This window comes from Electrona antarctica, assembly GCF_951216825.1.
Source record: "Electrona antarctica genome assembly, chromosome: 13".
NCBI classification, from domain to species: Eukaryota; Metazoa; Chordata; class Actinopteri; order Myctophiformes; family Myctophidae; genus Electrona; species Electrona antarctica.
In genome coordinates, this window is record NC_136794.1 from 9,109,516 (window position 1) to 9,127,288 (window position 17,773).

The following is a 17,773-nucleotide window of genomic DNA, read 5'->3' on the forward strand; positions in this document are numbered from 1 at the left end:
TTTGAAGTTTGTGTTGATATTTGGTTCTTGTTGGCACTGCTCTTTGTTGTTCCCTGTGTGTGTGTGTGTGTGTGTGTGTGTGTGTGTGTGTGTGTGTGTGTGTGTGTGTGTGTGTGTGTGTGTGTGTGTGTGTCTCTCTCTCTCTGCACACTTTGCTCACGTTGTGGTTTGTGAGTTCATGTCTCTTGTGTTGAGCTTGGCTTACCAATGGCCTCTCTCTCTCCCACCCGGATTTGGAAAAGTGTGGTAATGCTGGTATTCATATTTGTTTCCCTGATGGGAGGGTTGTGGTTGGCCGTGTCCGATGGCAAGGGAACATGTGGTGGCGGCGGGTCCCTCCATGTCAAACTGTCTAAACTGAGCACAGGAAAAACGGCGCAGAGATTATTTTGGATGATTTGGTTTTGTCTGTGTATGTACATAAATCATGTTTCAACGAGAATTAGCACCTCGTGTGATGTTTTTGTTACTCTCGACGTATAGCCAACATGCAGAGAATGCTTGCTGTTAAAGGGGACAGTCAGAGATGCAGTGACTTGTTGTGTTGAGCACATGCACCGATTGTTTGAGATGTCCCGACTCCCTATGGGAGCCAGCCAGTGTCCTGGGGAAAGATTGAAAGGCTTTGGAGAACATGGATAACGTGTTTATTCTCCATTCCAGGGAATGCAGTTAACCATGTGAAACATGGCATCCTTAATCTGTCATAATATTAATATGCAAACATTCTCTGAAAATATCCGATCTACAAGCTCACGCTCCACATTGGTCATGTATATCGATGGACAGGGGCGATAACATGGTTACGTTATGGCCGCCCTTCAGCCGTCCGGTCTGGCAGAGAGACTAGCCTCGGTACCCAGGCTTTACTTTTCGTCGGCGCAAAAATGTAAAGCCTGGGGGAACCGTCTCATTGGCCGCTCTGGTCTAGAAAAGTGGGAGTAAACACTTCTGGGTGGGCGTTGCACCAAATGATGTGACGTATAGCGCTGCACTAGGGGGGGAGAGGAGGGGCCGGGGGCTGACGGGACAGATCGGTGAGATCCAATCAGGGCGTGCGCATAAATCTCAGCCGCGACCCGCCCCTCTAGACCAGAAACCTAACACGTTAGCTCAGGCTAGGCAGAGACTAGGAAAAGGCCAAGTCTTCAGAGCACCGGTTGGAGCACCGGGTCAGGTATTGTGAGCCATCAATGTTGATGGATCATGAAAATCGGGACAGATCCCGTCTTGATCACATTACTACAGATATGTGTACCAATTTGTGTGATGTTTGGATAAATTGCGTGCGTGTGTATAATATATATATAATTTATGTTTTTCCCCCAATAGAAATCTGCATACTGGTGGTGCTATCACATTGGCTATAAGGCCAATGTGAAAAGGCTGGCATTTCTTCCTCGACCTAGAGGGAATGCACAATTGCACATGCAAAGTGTCACAGCAATCGGACACTGTTCTTAATTTGAGGCATTTTGTTCAAAATGAGCCACTCCTGCAAACTTTCTATGCCAATCTTAGCCAATCAGGATGGAATATGAAAAATAAGATCGATTTGCCTGATGTTTGGACAAAATCTGTAGGAGCAATATTTAAAAAAATGTGTCTTGCAAAAACCGGCCTCCTGGTTGGAGCAAAATACTGTATTTATATTATTTACAAATAATTAAACTTGTACAGTATAAAGGCCAAGTTATGTGGAAACCACCTTGACAACCAGTGGTTGAATTATGCCTTACTGTACGGCTGTACATGTCATTATATTTGGCAGAGTCCAACATATTGTTTTTGCACATGTAGGCTAGTTTACACACTGAGTCATACGTTAAAGACTCCGCTGTCTGGAAGAAACCACCTAACTCCAAAATGTTCATTTTCCAGGAATGGGAAAAAAAACCCATCCATCTCAAGTGGAGTTAGGAGGTTTTTGTCGAAGCGCTTTTTAATACTTTCAAATTGTTTCAATCAATCTATTTTTTTTTTTAATTAACCAATAAATAAAGACAAGACATAAATAAGGGTGTTCAGCATTGATTTTTTTAAAGGAAAATCCAATATGTTCGTGTTAGGTGGGTTCTTTCGGACAGCACTGCCCTGTGTAACAAAACAATATATCGTTGCTGTCTGGCAGAAACCTCTTATGAAAGTATAAAAAATATCAGATCTGCAATCTCGAAGTTTGCAGATCTGCTATTTTTTGATGATTGAATTACATTCCTGAAAAGTAACAGTTTTGGATATGATGTTTTCTACCCTTCATTTCCCTGTATTTCAGCATCAGCCATAGGTCTGTCTGTATCTCTAGTGTTTACCTGCACTGCAGAAACATACTGCCATCACTGTATTAGTTTTGTTTTCACTGTTGTTTTGGTAAACTGGGACATATTTGGGCGTTACCTTTTGAGTTTCCAGCCAATTACAGCGTGCAGGTGTATTCAAAGGGTTCAATTAAACATTTTCATTTTCACACTACTGAATCAAGGGTTTATTTTAGTTTTTATATCGGTCTAAACACAAACGAGTCACACGGAATCAGATTTTTATACAAATGCGACTTGAGCCACATTCAGAGGTGGTTTCAAATCTGTTTCAAATCGGATTTCAGTTGACTTCAGTCTCGGACTGAACACGTAATCTGATCTAAATCGGACTTGTTTGTGTTTAGACTTTAGAATTTAAACAAATCTGATTCCAATCTGGATGTGGCACAGATCTGATTCAGGCTGCCTGAATCTTGCACAAATCAGAGTCACTAGCATAAATCCCTACATATCGGCATGGAGCTTCATGCACGCACGCACACGCACACACACACACACACACACACACACACACACACACACACACACGCACGCACGCACACACACACATGTTGAAATAATTACCTGTTTCTGTAGTGCATGTCTAAGAAAGAGCACAGTGTTTGAAAGTCTAAACGCCTGTCATGTGCACATGCATGGGTGTGCACGTGTCTCAGAAGGTAATACAGAAATACCCCTGACATACATCATTTGCACAGAGCACACACACACACACACACACACACACATGTTGAAATAATGATCTGTTTCTGTAGCATGCCTCTGAAAGTGATAACTGACCGTGACCATAATACTGACATGATGCAGATGATCTTGGAATAGCTCCAGTAGTCTTAAAGTAGTACTTGCTGAATTGAACTAATAGATATTATGTAAACATACAAAGATACAAATTGAAGTGAATCCCATCGTAAAAAAAGAACCATACTCATTTATTGTTGAAAATAGATATTGTGCATATCAAAAACAAAACAAAACAACTGCAGTCATGTAAGATAAAGCAAAGATTTCTTGTTGCAGTTGATAATTATGTAAAACTGTATGTACACTTCGTAAAAAAGAAAAAAAGGGAGAAAACAATCTGACCTTGATAAAACATAATATTACATAACTGATTAAACTCCTGAATTGCATTTGTTTATGAGATGCGCTATACCAATACATTTGCCTCATCCGTTGGCCAACTGGGTCACTTGCTTGAAAATTCTATTTCCATATTGCAATGCTTTACTTGAAATAATACTGATACACAACATAATATTACGACTGGTACTAACAAGGTACACCTATATTCAAGTAGGGCAAACATTCTGTAAAGGCTACAAAATAGCATAATGCTATTTGTCCCATGTGACCCCTTTGGAACGTTGGAAAGCTCTTTGTCACTTGTGGAGTGCAAACTGCAGCGGCTAATAATCCTTTGAAGTCTGTATGTCTGTATGCACTGTAAAGCTTTGTGCTCGCATTTACATATTCTGTGACTGTACAGTAAACTGCTTGACATCGTGTTTGTGTGTGCAAAAAAAATCAAATGTCTTATTTGCATTACCATGCAAGTACTGGAAACCATTTTGACTTCATATCAAAAAGTCAGAACACACACAGAGAACATTTTATAACAATGAATCCATAGATAAATAACATAATACAAGATATTACAATTTTTGGGAGCCAGCTTCCCAACATTTTCTCTGTGTTCAATATTCAACATTTTCGATTCACTCTGAAACTCCTGTAACTTCACCTCCTCGTCATGACATTGTGTTTGATAAATAGTGAAATTAAGACCTGTGATATTACGAATGCACTCAATAGATTTCTCTGACACCTAATGGTCCTGTACAGACATACATGGGAGAGAGTAGGACCTCTTCAGACAGATGGACCTATCTACAGTGTCCATGGTAACAAGAAAGAGAGGCCCATTGCCGCTGGGGCCTAGTTAGGCCTCCTCAGGCCTCCTGTTCCTTCTCACACCCAAGGACGTCGTTCTCCTGTCAGGCAGTATCCTGGACACCCGCTTGGGTCCTACCACTTCCCAGGGATGGGAGTGCCACACTCGTACCATCCGACATAGGTTATATGCGAGTTCCCTCCCATCTCTCCAAAGTGGACAGGTTCTTGTCGCATTGCTCTGTAGAATCCTAGTATGCAGAGACGGGGACAGATCGAGGGTTTCCACACTGTTCAGTAGTTACTTAAAACCCATTTTGGGCGGGAACCCCTTTTGGTGTTAGCATTATGTTATGCTTTAGCTATTGAAAAATAGCAGATCTGCTATTTTTGAAAAATCGAAGAACGACTGACATAGAAACATAGCTTTTTCAGAAAACTGTCAGGATGTAGAAGACATTTTTAGAATCTGATCTCAGGTCAAAATGGGTTAAAAGCATCCATGAATAGCTACAGTCAGATAACATACCTGCTCTGCGGGGCAGCTGGTCTGCCAGCAGCTTTGTGCCAGTGTTGCCATCCAGGAAGGAGTCTACAAACTGGCAGTGGTCTTCGCCATGACCCGTCTGATCTCCAATGTTGTAGAACTTTCCTACAAAATCAGAAGGGCCGTTTGGTAACGTTCCACAGCCACATAATGGTACAGTATAGCCCATACAATCTTCAGAAGCAGTGTTTAGCACATAAAGATTGAACAACAATCGCATGGATTGATATGCACTTACCAGTGAGTGAGTCGCTCAGGTAGATCTTATATCTGAGGGAGTTGCAGAGCTGGATGCCGACAAACTTGCGATACCAAGTCCTCTTCACATATTGTTTGCCATTGCATTCTGAGTAAGCATCAGCTTTGAATGGGAACTGGGTCCAGATGGCATCCTTTCCTGTGTGAGAGAGAACATTGGCTAAGACCCGTCTTATGTATTACACAACTTTGGTGATTATTCGATTCTGATTGGCCAATCAAGGCATTTTGCAGTGTGATCTAAATAGTCTCAGGCGATTCTTAATCTCAATGAGACTTTTACTTGGTTAAATAAAGGATACTGTATGATTATTAATTAATGGTACTGTAAGATGTCTCTAGCTCTTGGTTTGCACTTACATTTTGAACCAACAGATCAACAAGCTAAAGACTAAAAATCACATATTTGCCTATAATGCCACTCCCAAAATAGGGGTGCCATGTTGAAAGTGGGGAAGTGGGGTTTATAAACTATATAAACAATGAAAATATGAACACAACATCACAAGTACCATTATTTAATCATACGAAGAAAGGTAACGGTTTTGGACATACAAGGTTTCCACTCGGCGGCAGCGATATGTGTGATATAGCATCTCACTCACCTGATACATTCTCACTGACCCGAGGATCCGCTGAAAAGGGGAGAGGTGGAGCAGAATTATGAGTTAAAATGAAGCGCATATCAAAACAACTTGATGATGAAGTTGCACAGTCCAGAAGACATCTGGGATAATTGTGTCTGTATTAGTATTAGTTTACATGGGAAACTATTTGGCTTTTAGCCTTAAGAGACTTTGAGCTTTGATTGCATAAAGGCAAGACGCCAGTTAAGCAAAGCACGCAGTTCTGTCATCACAAGGGTAATCTGATAACATTTAACCCAACTCAGTGACACCAGTGTGGACCTTATTCTCCTCTCTTTGGAAATAACCTGTATAAAATAAGTCCAAATGAGAAATTTGTGCCAATTTACAAGGTCACGACTCAGGCCATTTCGCAATAAGGGCGCCGCAGCCAGCTAGAGGCTATGGCCATTAGGGGGTCCTTGCCATGGAAAGTTTTGGGAACACCGGTGCATTACTGTCTCTGTCCCCGTGTTAGTGAGGTTCCCAAGTTAAGGAATTAGCCAGAGGTGATTTCTGGCAACTCAACAGCACCCCTGGGTCTCCATCAAACTCCAAGCTTTAGAAAATCAGGAGGCCATGTTGAAATCATTAGACTAACAACTGCTTAATTGCACACCTTATGAGATTGTAAGCTATGCTAATCGTAGCCTCATAATTAGCAACATACACAGAGGCTAAGTTGTGCCTTTTAACAGGCACATAATTAAGTCCTGCATTTAACAGCTAACACATGTGATCAGGGATTCTCTGTGGTGTGGTTAAAATGATTGTAGGAAGGGTTGGATACTCAGGACCCCAATTTATATGAATTGAATACTCAGGACCCAAAGGGTCAAACAAACCAAAGTGATTTCTATTTGTATTAAACTACTGTACTCTTCTGTGCTTCTTTCTTTTTTGTGCAAACTGTTATAATCAATCAATCAATCAATCAATCAATCAATCAATCAATCAATCAGTTTATTCTAAGACTTACCAGACTCTGTGCTAAAGGACACCGGGTCACTGGGGGGTCCCACTCCCAATTCATTCTTTGGTGTCACTTTGAATTCATAACTGAAAAGAAACAAAATAATAAAGTGGGGTCAGTTTTTGTAGCCTTTCAGTTTAACTGACATTTTTATAGTGCTTTTCCAAGTGCTCAAAGCGCTTTACAATGGTTCATTCATTCATACATTGGGAGGTGAAGCGGCAAACAGTCGACGCCAGCGTCCTCACTTCCCACACCAATGGTGGCAATCTCACACCGGAAGGATTCTGTCTTAACCTGCTGTCCTAATAAAGTATTGGCACTCTGGCTATTGGCATGTGCGGCCACTTTCTTGTTGTTTCAAGATTCCCTCTTCAAGCTCACACGGTCCGACCAACTCATTGGAGGCAATGTAGGGTTCAGTGTCTTGCCCAAGGACATTTCGACATGTGGACAGGAGGAGCTGGGATTCGAACCGCCGACCCAGGGATCATTAGACGACCTGCTCTACCTCCTGAGCCACAGCCACCCTGTTGTAGGGGTGCAACAGTTCATCAATTCAAACCATCATAAAGAATGATGGATTTTACTAAAATAATAGATTTTCAGAAATACAGTAAATAGCAGATATACAAGCTCACAATGTTGTGAGCTTGCGGATCATATTATTTTCATATTACACAGATTATATGAAATGAAATCCGATCACTTCATTGATATATGCAAAAATTATAATAATAAAACAATAAAAATAAAATAAAAACACTTCAGGATTAATCCAAAAAGTCATCGATTACATAATCACTGAGAAAATAATCGATAGTTGCAGCCCTATCCTGTAGCACCAGAGAATGGTTTTACCAGGCGTGGAATGTCATTTTGAATCGTGGATAGTAAAAGAGAGAGTCCACATACCCAAGAAAAGAGTGTGGAATGGAAACCCTAGTCACTGCTGTTCACTATAATCGTAACTTTTGAGAAGTTTTACTTCATATTCCTCATTCCCCCAGAGCAGAGACACTTGATATTTTTATTCTCAAGACAGCCTTGGGTCAACACACGCACACGCACACGTGTGCGCACACACGCACACGTGTGCGCACACACGCACGCACGCACGCACGCACGCACGCACGCACGCACGCACGCACGCACGCACGCACGCACGCACACACACACACACACACACACACACACACACAGAGCTAATGACTATTCCATGTGCTATGTTCAGATGTCCTAGCAATCCATGGGCCAGCAGACCAAGCCCAGAGAATGGTTCTGAATTCCGAGGCTCTAGATGTTTGCCGGGTCCAATTAAAAACTCCACCCAGCTCGGCTTTGCCTTTTGTTTATCCAACGAAACCCCAAATCCCACATATTGGATGAAATAGTGTTGATACTGTTTAAAAATGTCAAACTGTGCAAGGCTCTGTGCAATATGTGTCTCTTTATTGGTGGTAGTGTAGTAAAGCTTACTGGTGTAATAAATCTTTAGTCGTGAGGCTTCAAGTATTTTTAGTACAGTAGATATTGGACAAAATGGCCATAAGTAGCTCCATATTGTACCTAAAAACATAATAATTAAACAATGCTACTAAACCGATAGCCTATTTAAAGTTTTGGGGGGAAAAGAAAACATTTGGCATCATGATATTCACTAGTGCTTTCACACGTGTTTTTACTTTTTAGCCTGCAGTTCAGAGATTAGAACCACAGCGGTTTGAATGTGCCTTTTCTTTTTTTATATATATTTTTTTTATCCCACGATTTTGTAACCCATTTTTCACCCCTGTGTCAATTATCTAATGTGATTCTGGGCTCTACACACCCTCCGCCAACCTGGACCCCATATATGGGGACATGGGGAGAGCAACGGTCTTGAACTCATGCTTCCTTCATGCCTGAGTGTCCAAGTTGCTCCTTTACACCTGACAGGGGGGAGTTTCCCTGGTTGGACGTAGCGCGTGGAAGGAACACGTTATTCCAACCAGTTCCTTTCCCCTCCATCAGGCGCCCCGGCTGGCCAGGGGGAGGCAGTTTAGAGACCAGGATTACTGCATGTTTTTTGTGAGGGTACCTACCTACCCCTACATGAATGTGCCTTTTCTGCGGGAAGCAGCCTACCTGCTCTCTGGTATGAGGTTCTCCACAGCTGTGTGCGTCTGGTTGGTGGTGGTCAAGATGGACACCTCCTTGCCGTCGGGCCCTTTGGTGGTGGACGTGATTTCATACTCTATAACAAAGGAACCGACAATCCCACACAGGTGTTCAATAACACAAACACAACATTTTTAACTTTGAATATAACTGCATTTTAACAAGCCAATAAATATTATACAGACAGATGCAGCGCTACAAAACGTCTTCTTTCTTTTTAAGCAACTCAGGCATAATTAGAGGAATGTGAAAATTGAGGACAGAACATGGGGCTTAGTTTGGATGACTCGTATAAGGCTGCCTTGAAAGACTTGGCCGCGAGGAAGCTCAGCATGTGGTCTCCTCCACAACATGTTGATATTATATGGACACATAGCATAATTAAGTACAGATGGCGTTCCATAATACATTACAGACTCATTAAGCTTTAAGTAAGTCTAATGAGGTCCTCATGTTGACACAGCCACATGGCCCTTCAGTGTTCATGACACCTTGCTGCTCGGAAAACCCTTTGGATACATTTGTAAACATGTCTGTGCTTTCGCATGCATCAGCGGATTTACATCTGTGAGTGGTTTTAGTTTTACCCTGTAGTTATAGCTACGCTTTGATAGCATTTAGGCAAGTAGCCCAAAGCATATGCATTCAGTAGCCATAACATAGGCAAATCTGAGAAATGATTGAAGACAAGGCACAGATGAGGTCCACATGGTAGCTGCGCATGATAAGATAATATTGTGAAAACGTATCTCGCGTAGCCAGATTACTGTTCCACAATCTCTGAATACGGGATAAACTGTCATCTGTTCATCATTTCGGTTCACAAAAATATCTTTCAAAATATATTTAAAACCTTTTTTTAAATTTCCATTTCTGATAAGCAGCAAGCTATATAATGCTTTGACTCATATTTATTTACAAATTAGTTGTACAGAGTCTGCAGACTGTACGACGGAAGCATTTGCATTTGTCCCTCTGGGCCTGCGTAGATTGATTGGTCATGACTGATCCCTGACCCTGACCCCTGACCCCTGACGCTTCCCCGCTTTCCTACCCGATTTGGCACCAGTGCGGGGTGGGAGGGTTGAGAGCCCTGTATGCAGATTCAAACACACTGCCTTATTTACTACAGCAAACAACCTTTCAAATGTTTTAGTTCAAGATTCATAACTTGTAATATGCTATTGGCTGTTTGTATTATTTTTGGAAAAATATAAAGAGATACTCATTAAGGCTATATTATTTTACTTATATTGACCCTATAAACAATTGAATGGAGTTGGAACAACCGAGGTTCGGGAGGTTTGACCAAGCAGAAGACAACCAAGCACAACTCACTGGCCACTGTCAACTCCACCCTGTGCCACCCATGCTCACCTCCCTCTCACCTACCTCCAACCAGGCCGACCACTCCTACCTCACTAACCACTGGGGGTATTTAAACTTCTCCTACTTCTAACTTCTCTGCAGGTTCCAGAGGGGTTCCTACACATTGGCACAGGCTCTCGCCTTGACCCCAAGCCAAAGTATCTGGGTCCACACCCCCTCGAACCCTAATCCCACTGCCGCCCACGTCCCGTGCTCTTGACCATCTAAGCCACTGCACGCTTGCGTGTGATGATGACCTTAGATGACCAAGCCAGCACCTCCGGTGTCATTCGTGCCCCCGACCATCTAAGCCGCACGCTACACGCTCGCGTGTGGTGATGACCTTAGATCAGGGGTGCCCACACTTTTTGACTAGAGAGCTACTTTCAAAATGACCAGCTCGGCAAGATCTACCCACCAAATCAATTATTGTACCATTGCTGAAAATAGTTTAAATATGTACCTGAGGGGGCTTCGGAATAGTAGAGTTTGTGTTACATTCTGTACAGTATAAGACAAATGCACTTGGAATGGGAAATAGAGGGGGAGAAATGTTTTTTTTTTTATTGTCTTCAATATATTTAAATGAAATACTCTTTAGGGGCATGTCATGTGATCTACCTGCACAGCCTTTGTGATCTACTGGTAGATCGCGATCTACCTTTTGGGCACCCCTGCCTTAGATGTTCATGCCAGCGCCTCTAATGGCATCCTCCCCCCGACCTGACCATCCAAGCTGCATGCTACATGCTTGCGTGTAACGATGACCTTGGATGATCTCGCCGGCGCCCCACACGTCATTCGTGCCCTGACCACCTAAGCCGCAAAGAAATGATCATGCTGGCACCTTTAATGGCATCCCCCGCCCTTGGCAATCTAAGTGAAGTTGTCCTTCAAGATGGCCCCCAGCCCCTCCCACCCCTCACTGGTGCAAAACCGGGTAGGAAAAACGGGGACGCGACCCTGACACTATCATGTGCTTGTGTTGTTATTTGCTGTTTCTAGAATGCAGATTTGTTATTCTTCACCCCAGAAACTCACGTCTTTGTCGATGATTAAATACAAACTATCTGAGAGTAGCCTAAATTTAGGCCTCACAAGTTTTTGGAAGGAAGTCAGCAGTCCCCGGAGGAGCTACAACAGTTGTATCCTGAGGATTTACTGATTTTCCTTTACTGGGCCGGCACACTCCACAACAGCGTCCTCCCTTGATTATGGATTACAACGTGATGGAAGACATCAAAGGTCAGAATTGTAATTTTTGCCGAATGGATTTTCATTGATTGTGCCCCATGTTGTCTGCTGCTATGCTATGGGGTGCTATGTCGCTTAATTAGAAATGTGGATGCAAGTTGAAACTAGCTGTTGTTGTGCACTCTGCAATATACTGTGAGAAGAGTGTGTTTGTGTGCGTGTGCGTGCATGCATATGTTGTGGCAAACCAGGGGAAACAGCCAGGCCTATTCCCCAGAGAGGGAGGCTGGGGGAGGTGATAGAGGGAGTGTACCTGGTCCAGGTATTGCAGCCATTGTGAGCCTGGAAATGGACGCACCTGCAGCCAGTCAGGCAATCAACAGAAGCCTTTAAATAACCGGCTCCCAAGCCACCTGGGGAGTCAGTTTGGAGGAGTGAGTAAGAGGTCGAGGACCTCCCTAGGGAGACGCCTGAGAGGCATCTTAACCAGATGTCCGAAACACCTGGCTCCTTATCAGGCGAAGAAGCAGCTACTCTACTCCGAGTCGCTATTCTCCCCTGGGTTGTGTGCGTGCGTGCGTGTGTGTGTGTGTGTAGTGTCTTGTAGCACCTGTTTCTCTCGTTTGTTTGCCAGAGCTGGACAGCTGACTTCATATTTTGAGGAAATTTAAGGGAAAAACGAATTAAAAAATAACCAGGCGTGCCAGGCCTAGCCTGTAATGAATTCCTGTATACGCCACTTCACGTACACGCATGTGAGAGAGAACGATCAAGCATATTTGTCTTTGCAGAGCGCTTTGTGTCTTTTAACCTCAGCTAAGTGGCTTAATAATTTGCGTAATTTGTGTAATTCACACACACACACCTGTAGTGTCGTTGTCTGATTTCTCCCAGTCGAGAATGACAAAGGATGGGCATCCTTCCACTGTGACAACGGTGAGATTGGATGGAGGTGTGCGGGGAGGACCGGTCACGTTCTGCTCCCCTCCCTCTTCCTCGGGGAAGTAGCTGAGGGAGGTGGTGATGGAGCACGGCTCATCTGGCTTTTTATCTGTCTTGTAGATCACATGAGGAGCTGTAGAGGGAAAAAAAAACATTCAGAAAGGCATGCATGCATTCACCAATTCATTCTGCTGTGAAATAGCCAACGAGCCATATTGTTTGCTATGCAGGCATGAATTTAAAATGTGTGCAATGCGGGACGTACTGTAAATTACTTGATGCTTTTCTTACCTAGGAATCGTTTCTTGCCCATGGCGTCCACATCTGAGGCAGGCTGGGAGCTGAATATGGAGGAGTTTTCATATATGTCAAAGCGGCTGCCTGAGAGGAAATGAGAGAGATGGGTTGGGATCAGTTGGATGTGCCAGCATTCCCTGGAAGCTTGCTCTGGCCCAGGCCAGGTCAACTGCTAGCCAGCACCTGCTCTGGCTTCCACTCTTTATTTTTGTCTTTCTCCATCTCAGTTTTCTCTCTCTCTCGCTCACACTCTCTCTCTCTCTCACTTTTGAACTTCTGCCATATACCCGAACGCACAGTGACGCATGCATTCTCCATAACCATACAGCTTCCCTGAAGCCTCCCCCTGATAATACCAGCTCATGCCCTGAAGGTGCATGCGTGATTTCCCAAATAATACTGTTCCTATCACACGTTAACACGTCCACACTGTCCAGGTCTGTGACACACTACAAGAAATCTGGAGAGTCCATTAAAAAAAGTTTGACCCATAAGGGTCCAATTTTACTCTTTCAGAGTTCAGACATTTTGTGGTGAGCACTCCACAGGAACTGAAACCAGGGGGCATGAAACCAGTTACGCAGGCACAGGCTGTACCCATCCACAGATACAAACAAACACTCTCAATCACTGATGCACTCTCGTACTGTTTACTGCCGGGGCGGAGGTGGTCGTCTGCTTGCGTTCCTGCTTGGGCTTGGCTGTGACCAGAGGGAATGGCTTCAAGATGGACTCCTTGTCTCCCTGAATCAGGTCCATGGGTTTATCTGAGGACAGAGCAGGAGGAGGAGAGATCAGCTCGGCTGGTCTCGTCTGTTCTCTGCATCCAGTTGTGATCCATCTGCTCTGGACATCCCTGCAGTGCATCTCAGCACGCTCCTTTCCTTCTGCTGAAAAATCTGAGCTTGTGTGTTGCATAACAGGGTTCGTGCCTTTCAGAGGGGTTCAGCCAGAATGTACTCACTGACACCATGCGCTTGCACACGCGTATACTGTGTATGTCCATACACACACACACACACACACACACACACACACACACACATGCACACAAGTGTACATGTTACAACACACTCTTCCAGGCAGCCTACTCGCACCATATTACTGTGTTGAAGTGTGTGCGCACACACACACACACACACACACACGGCCACGCGCACACACGCACGTACGTGCACGCACGCACGCACGCACACACACACGCGCACACACACATTCTCTCCTTGGTAGGTGCGCGCACACAGCCACAGGCACACATACAGTGTGCGGAGTCAGAAAGAGATGCGTACAGTAAACCAGAAAAACAGCTCCAGTGATAACAACCTGTTGAAAACAACAATGATGTTTAGGCAGAATGAACATATTTGAGCAACAATGTTCTGTGTATTTCAGTGCAAGAGAGTTGTTCACGTTATTCACAAATGCATCACAAGAAAGTCTTTCTTAAGGCTTGTTGTGGTTGTAATAATGGACCAGCTACACCAGTGTTCAGCCTCACCATGGTCACTGGGTTGCCCCACCAGGTTTGGGCTCTTGTTGACTGGAGGAGAGGGGCGCAGGACTGGAGAGGAGCCTGGGGAATAGAGTCCATGGCAGGGTTAGGCATTACGTGTGAACCAGACTATGCTGGCTTGTGGGGTGGAGATGCAAAGCTGAAAATAAGTTTTGTCAGTTGTTACATTAGTGCAATTATTGAGTGAATAGCATGTGTTGGCAGGGAGGAAATATATAGGAACGATGAAGACTGTGGTAAAGCTGTGTGGTGAAACACAAGGAAAAGTATGCAAACACAGACACAACGCAAGCAACAATAAAGTACATAAAAGCCAGACAGACTGGATGTGAAATGCTGAAGTCTCTTGTGAAGTGCCACCGCAGTGCAACGCTGTGGTCTGTGACTAATAACAAAAACATGTCAACTTTTAATAACCTTGATAGATACTATAAACCCAACTATAACTATTCACTATAAAATCCAGAAAAATAACAATCAGATGAACTCAAAAATCATATGTGTGGATGGCTAAAATAAGTGAACCGCAGTCTCCAATAACTTTTATGCTCAGGGGCTTATATATCTCAAACAAAATAGAGTAAAAAAAACCTGTTCTCAATTAATCCTCTGGTACGACCAGGCCACATTCTTCACAATCCCTTTACTGTTCCTGCTCCAGAGAGGATGCGATCAAATGAAACACAGCCCTGGGCAATAAGACGCAGACCAGCTCTGTTTCAGGTCTTAACTAGCTTTGAGGACGAAGGACCTTTAGATTGCTGGGGAACAAAACCGTAAGGAAATGCAAAGAGTTAGCAGTGAAGCCCTCTTGACCTCCAAGCTGTCAAAATTCAGGATGCTAAAATGTGAGGACCGCACATGGGTCTGGTTTAATGTTTAATAATGGTTATACAGTAGATGAAGCATATGCTTTTTAAATCATGTACTTCTTAAAGAGAGGTGAGGAAATTCTGGGAGGCTTGACACCAGAGCCTTGCACTGCATGTTGCATAATTACTGAGTGATTTCCCAGATTATCCGAGCCTCATGGGGCTCCATAGATCTTTCCAGGGAGCTATGTGAAGGGAGAGCCATCCCATCAGCATTTGGCATTGTGTTATCTGATTCATTAATGGCCTTTTCTGTCCCACACATTCTGTGTAATTGCCTGCCCTGAAGCCCTGTACAGTCAGCCCATAATAAACATTTCTCTTGGCTTGTTTAATCCCTGTTTACAGCTGACCTGAGCTCCTCGTGCCTCCCACCCTGGTCAGGATAAATCAGTGATCTCTGGCACACATACCCAGGAGAGATACACACTGAGGCTATCACAGGAAACCGAGACTACACCTGCCAACAAGTCACACTGGTTAACAATAAGCAATAATACATTTTTAGGAAAAACGTCTCGCACTAGGAGCAAATATCAACCAAAAGAAAACGTGTTGATTAAGACATTTACTACATTTTGTTGAAAAGGGGCTCCCAGGGTTCCATCCTTGGCCCACTCCTTTTTTCCCCCTCCCCACTAAATCTCTCCACCACAAATAGCTGAGCTACAAGCTCACACAACACATTGAGTTTGTAGATCTGCTGATCAATCCATTGGTCATTTAGTCATTGAAGGTTGGCCACAACAACCTCACAACAACATACACATTTAGAGTAATGCAGGTATGAATATGATTGACTGACTGCAACGTCAACTTGTTTGAGCCTAATTTCTGAGGATTCAGAGCTCCGCAGCTGTATCTGGTCTGCAACTCCCATCACAACGTGTAGAGTTGTTGATATTAGGAATGAAAACAAAGGAGCACCACCAGAAGAGGAGGGTTGAAGAAGGAGAGTGAACGGGACGACATCCGGTCTCTACATGGGGAATTAGGGCGGTGCCCCCAGAGGCAAATTCAAAGGATTTTTGCCGATTGGTTCCCAGATTGGTTTGTGCCTAACTGAACAGAGTAGCCTTGCTGAGCCATGAGGCCCATAGAGGGCAGGAGCCTATCTCCTGTTTCTGTAGCGTGAGGCAGCTTGATGTACAAGTACACCCCCTGGACATGACGCTAGTATGTCACAGGGATTGAATCCGTACACTTACCCCCAATCCAACCCTTGATGCTGAGTGCCAAGCAGGGAGGCATTGGGTCCCATTTGTAGTCTTTGGCATGACCGAGCCGGGGATTGAACCCATAGAGTATTAAAAGGATAGAGACTGATCTGGCGAGAAGCTCCTCCCCATCCGCTATTCATGTCAATGGAAGTTGCTCAGTGGCGTTTTGAAGCACCCGGAAGGACCGTCTCAAAACGTCTACTTCCGCATTGGACCACCACATTTTGGTGGTCCAATGCGGAAGTGCAACCGAGCGCTCAATGTTAAAGCCCAGCTGCACGGGGTTTCCCGGTCATGAATCCACGGGTCCGCCTGTAGTCCCTCCTCCTACCACTAGGGCCCAGTGCTTCAACGTTGGAGTGCCTCACTGGCCCCTTGATTGAACCCCGACTTCCCAGTCTCAGGGCGGACACTCTAACCACAAGGCCACTGAGCTAGTTAACTGAACAGAGGCTTGGAGAAAAGATGGGATGTGATTGGCACCATCAATGTAATGAACTGTAGGTAGGTATCATGCAGAGCAGTGGTTCTTACAAGTGGGGGTCTGTGAACCCCCAGGGGTTCTAGGAGGTCCCCAGCTAAATTAGTTAACATAGCATCACAATTGTATTCAGTTTAACCCACATTAAGGGTAGTTGTATTTATACAACGTAGTTTCAGGAGTGGAGACCAGCCTCTGCTTATCACTGCCACTCTGTTCTCAGCCACCTCCCTCCTCCACTCAACGGCCCCTCCCCATCCACAATCACCCGTATCCACTACACCTGCCTCCTCTCACCACAGCCAATCCCTGGTGCAATCACCACAGTATAAAGACACCTGCGATCTCTCGACCAAGTTGTTTGTTCTGCTTCACAACAGACCAAACATGGGTTGTGAGTACTGCACTTGTAGATTGTATTCTTCAAATTTGCCATCCTCCTCCTTGACGGAGCAGAGATGACCAACCGCTCATCCCGAGTAGAGCAAAGATGGCTGTCAGCTCCAGAGACTCCCCCACCCTGAGTCTCGCCCTACCTTGGGTTCCTCACTCCGTTCCACATTCATCTCATTCTGTTTCAATACACTGTGAACTTAAGTAGAGGTGCAGGTCTCTTACTAGTAAATCCCATTCTATACATAGGCTATTTGGGGGAAATAATCTAATAGATTCTTCTATTTTCAAACATTTTGAAAGATCTTGAAAAATCACACCCGTGTGAACTGAGTGGTGCAAATCCCCCCCCCCCCTCTCTCTCATTAGCAGGCAACAGTGCAGCACTATCTCTCTGTTTCTGGCACAACAGCGCCACTTTTGGTACTCATTGGTACTGGTGCTCATAGTCACATAGTCACACAGGTAGGTGTCACATAGGTAGGTTAACACGGACATTGCTGTTCCTAGGAGTCGTTGCACCACTCAAAAACTAATCTTTTATGGGGGTCCCTGGCGCAAAGTATTTTCGCGACCAAATACATATAAATTTGGGGGTCCTCGACATGAAATGGCCAGTGGCCACTCATGATGTAGTATAGCAGCCTAGTACAATGCACTCCACAATGTCCAGACTAAACCTTTAGGGGTGCACAAACCAGACCCTCGAATGCTG

At 44.3% G+C, this 17,773-nt stretch overlaps 1 protein-coding gene across 6 annotated transcripts in view; it reads right to left on the reverse strand.

Moving 5' to 3' along the window:
• Window positions 1-3,229: 3,229 nt before the first annotated feature.
• Window positions 3,230-17,773, reverse strand: part of abi3bpa (ABI family, member 3 (NESH) binding protein a) — a 39,502-nt gene continuing 24,958 nt past the window's right edge. For all 6 annotated transcript variants that reach the window (XM_079519081.1, XM_079519079.1, XM_079519078.1 and 3 more), the window contains 10 exons: window positions 14,078-14,152; window positions 13,227-13,346; window positions 12,574-12,663; window positions 12,206-12,415; window positions 8,746-8,854; window positions 6,625-6,704; window positions 5,625-5,654; window positions 5,000-5,158; window positions 4,744-4,866; window positions 3,230-4,465 (listed from right to left, as the gene is read on the reverse strand). In XM_079519081.1, the coding sequence (XP_079375207.1) occupies window positions 4,350-4,465; window positions 4,744-4,866; window positions 5,000-5,158; window positions 5,625-5,654; window positions 6,625-6,704; window positions 8,746-8,854; window positions 12,206-12,415; window positions 12,574-12,663; window positions 13,227-13,346; window positions 14,078-14,152 (1,112 nt within the window). In that variant the 3' untranslated portion in view covers window positions 3,230-4,349. The remainder of the gene's footprint in view (window positions 4,466-4,743; window positions 4,867-4,999; window positions 5,159-5,624; window positions 5,655-6,624; window positions 6,705-8,745; window positions 8,855-12,205; window positions 12,416-12,573; window positions 12,664-13,226; window positions 13,347-14,077; window positions 14,153-17,773) is intronic.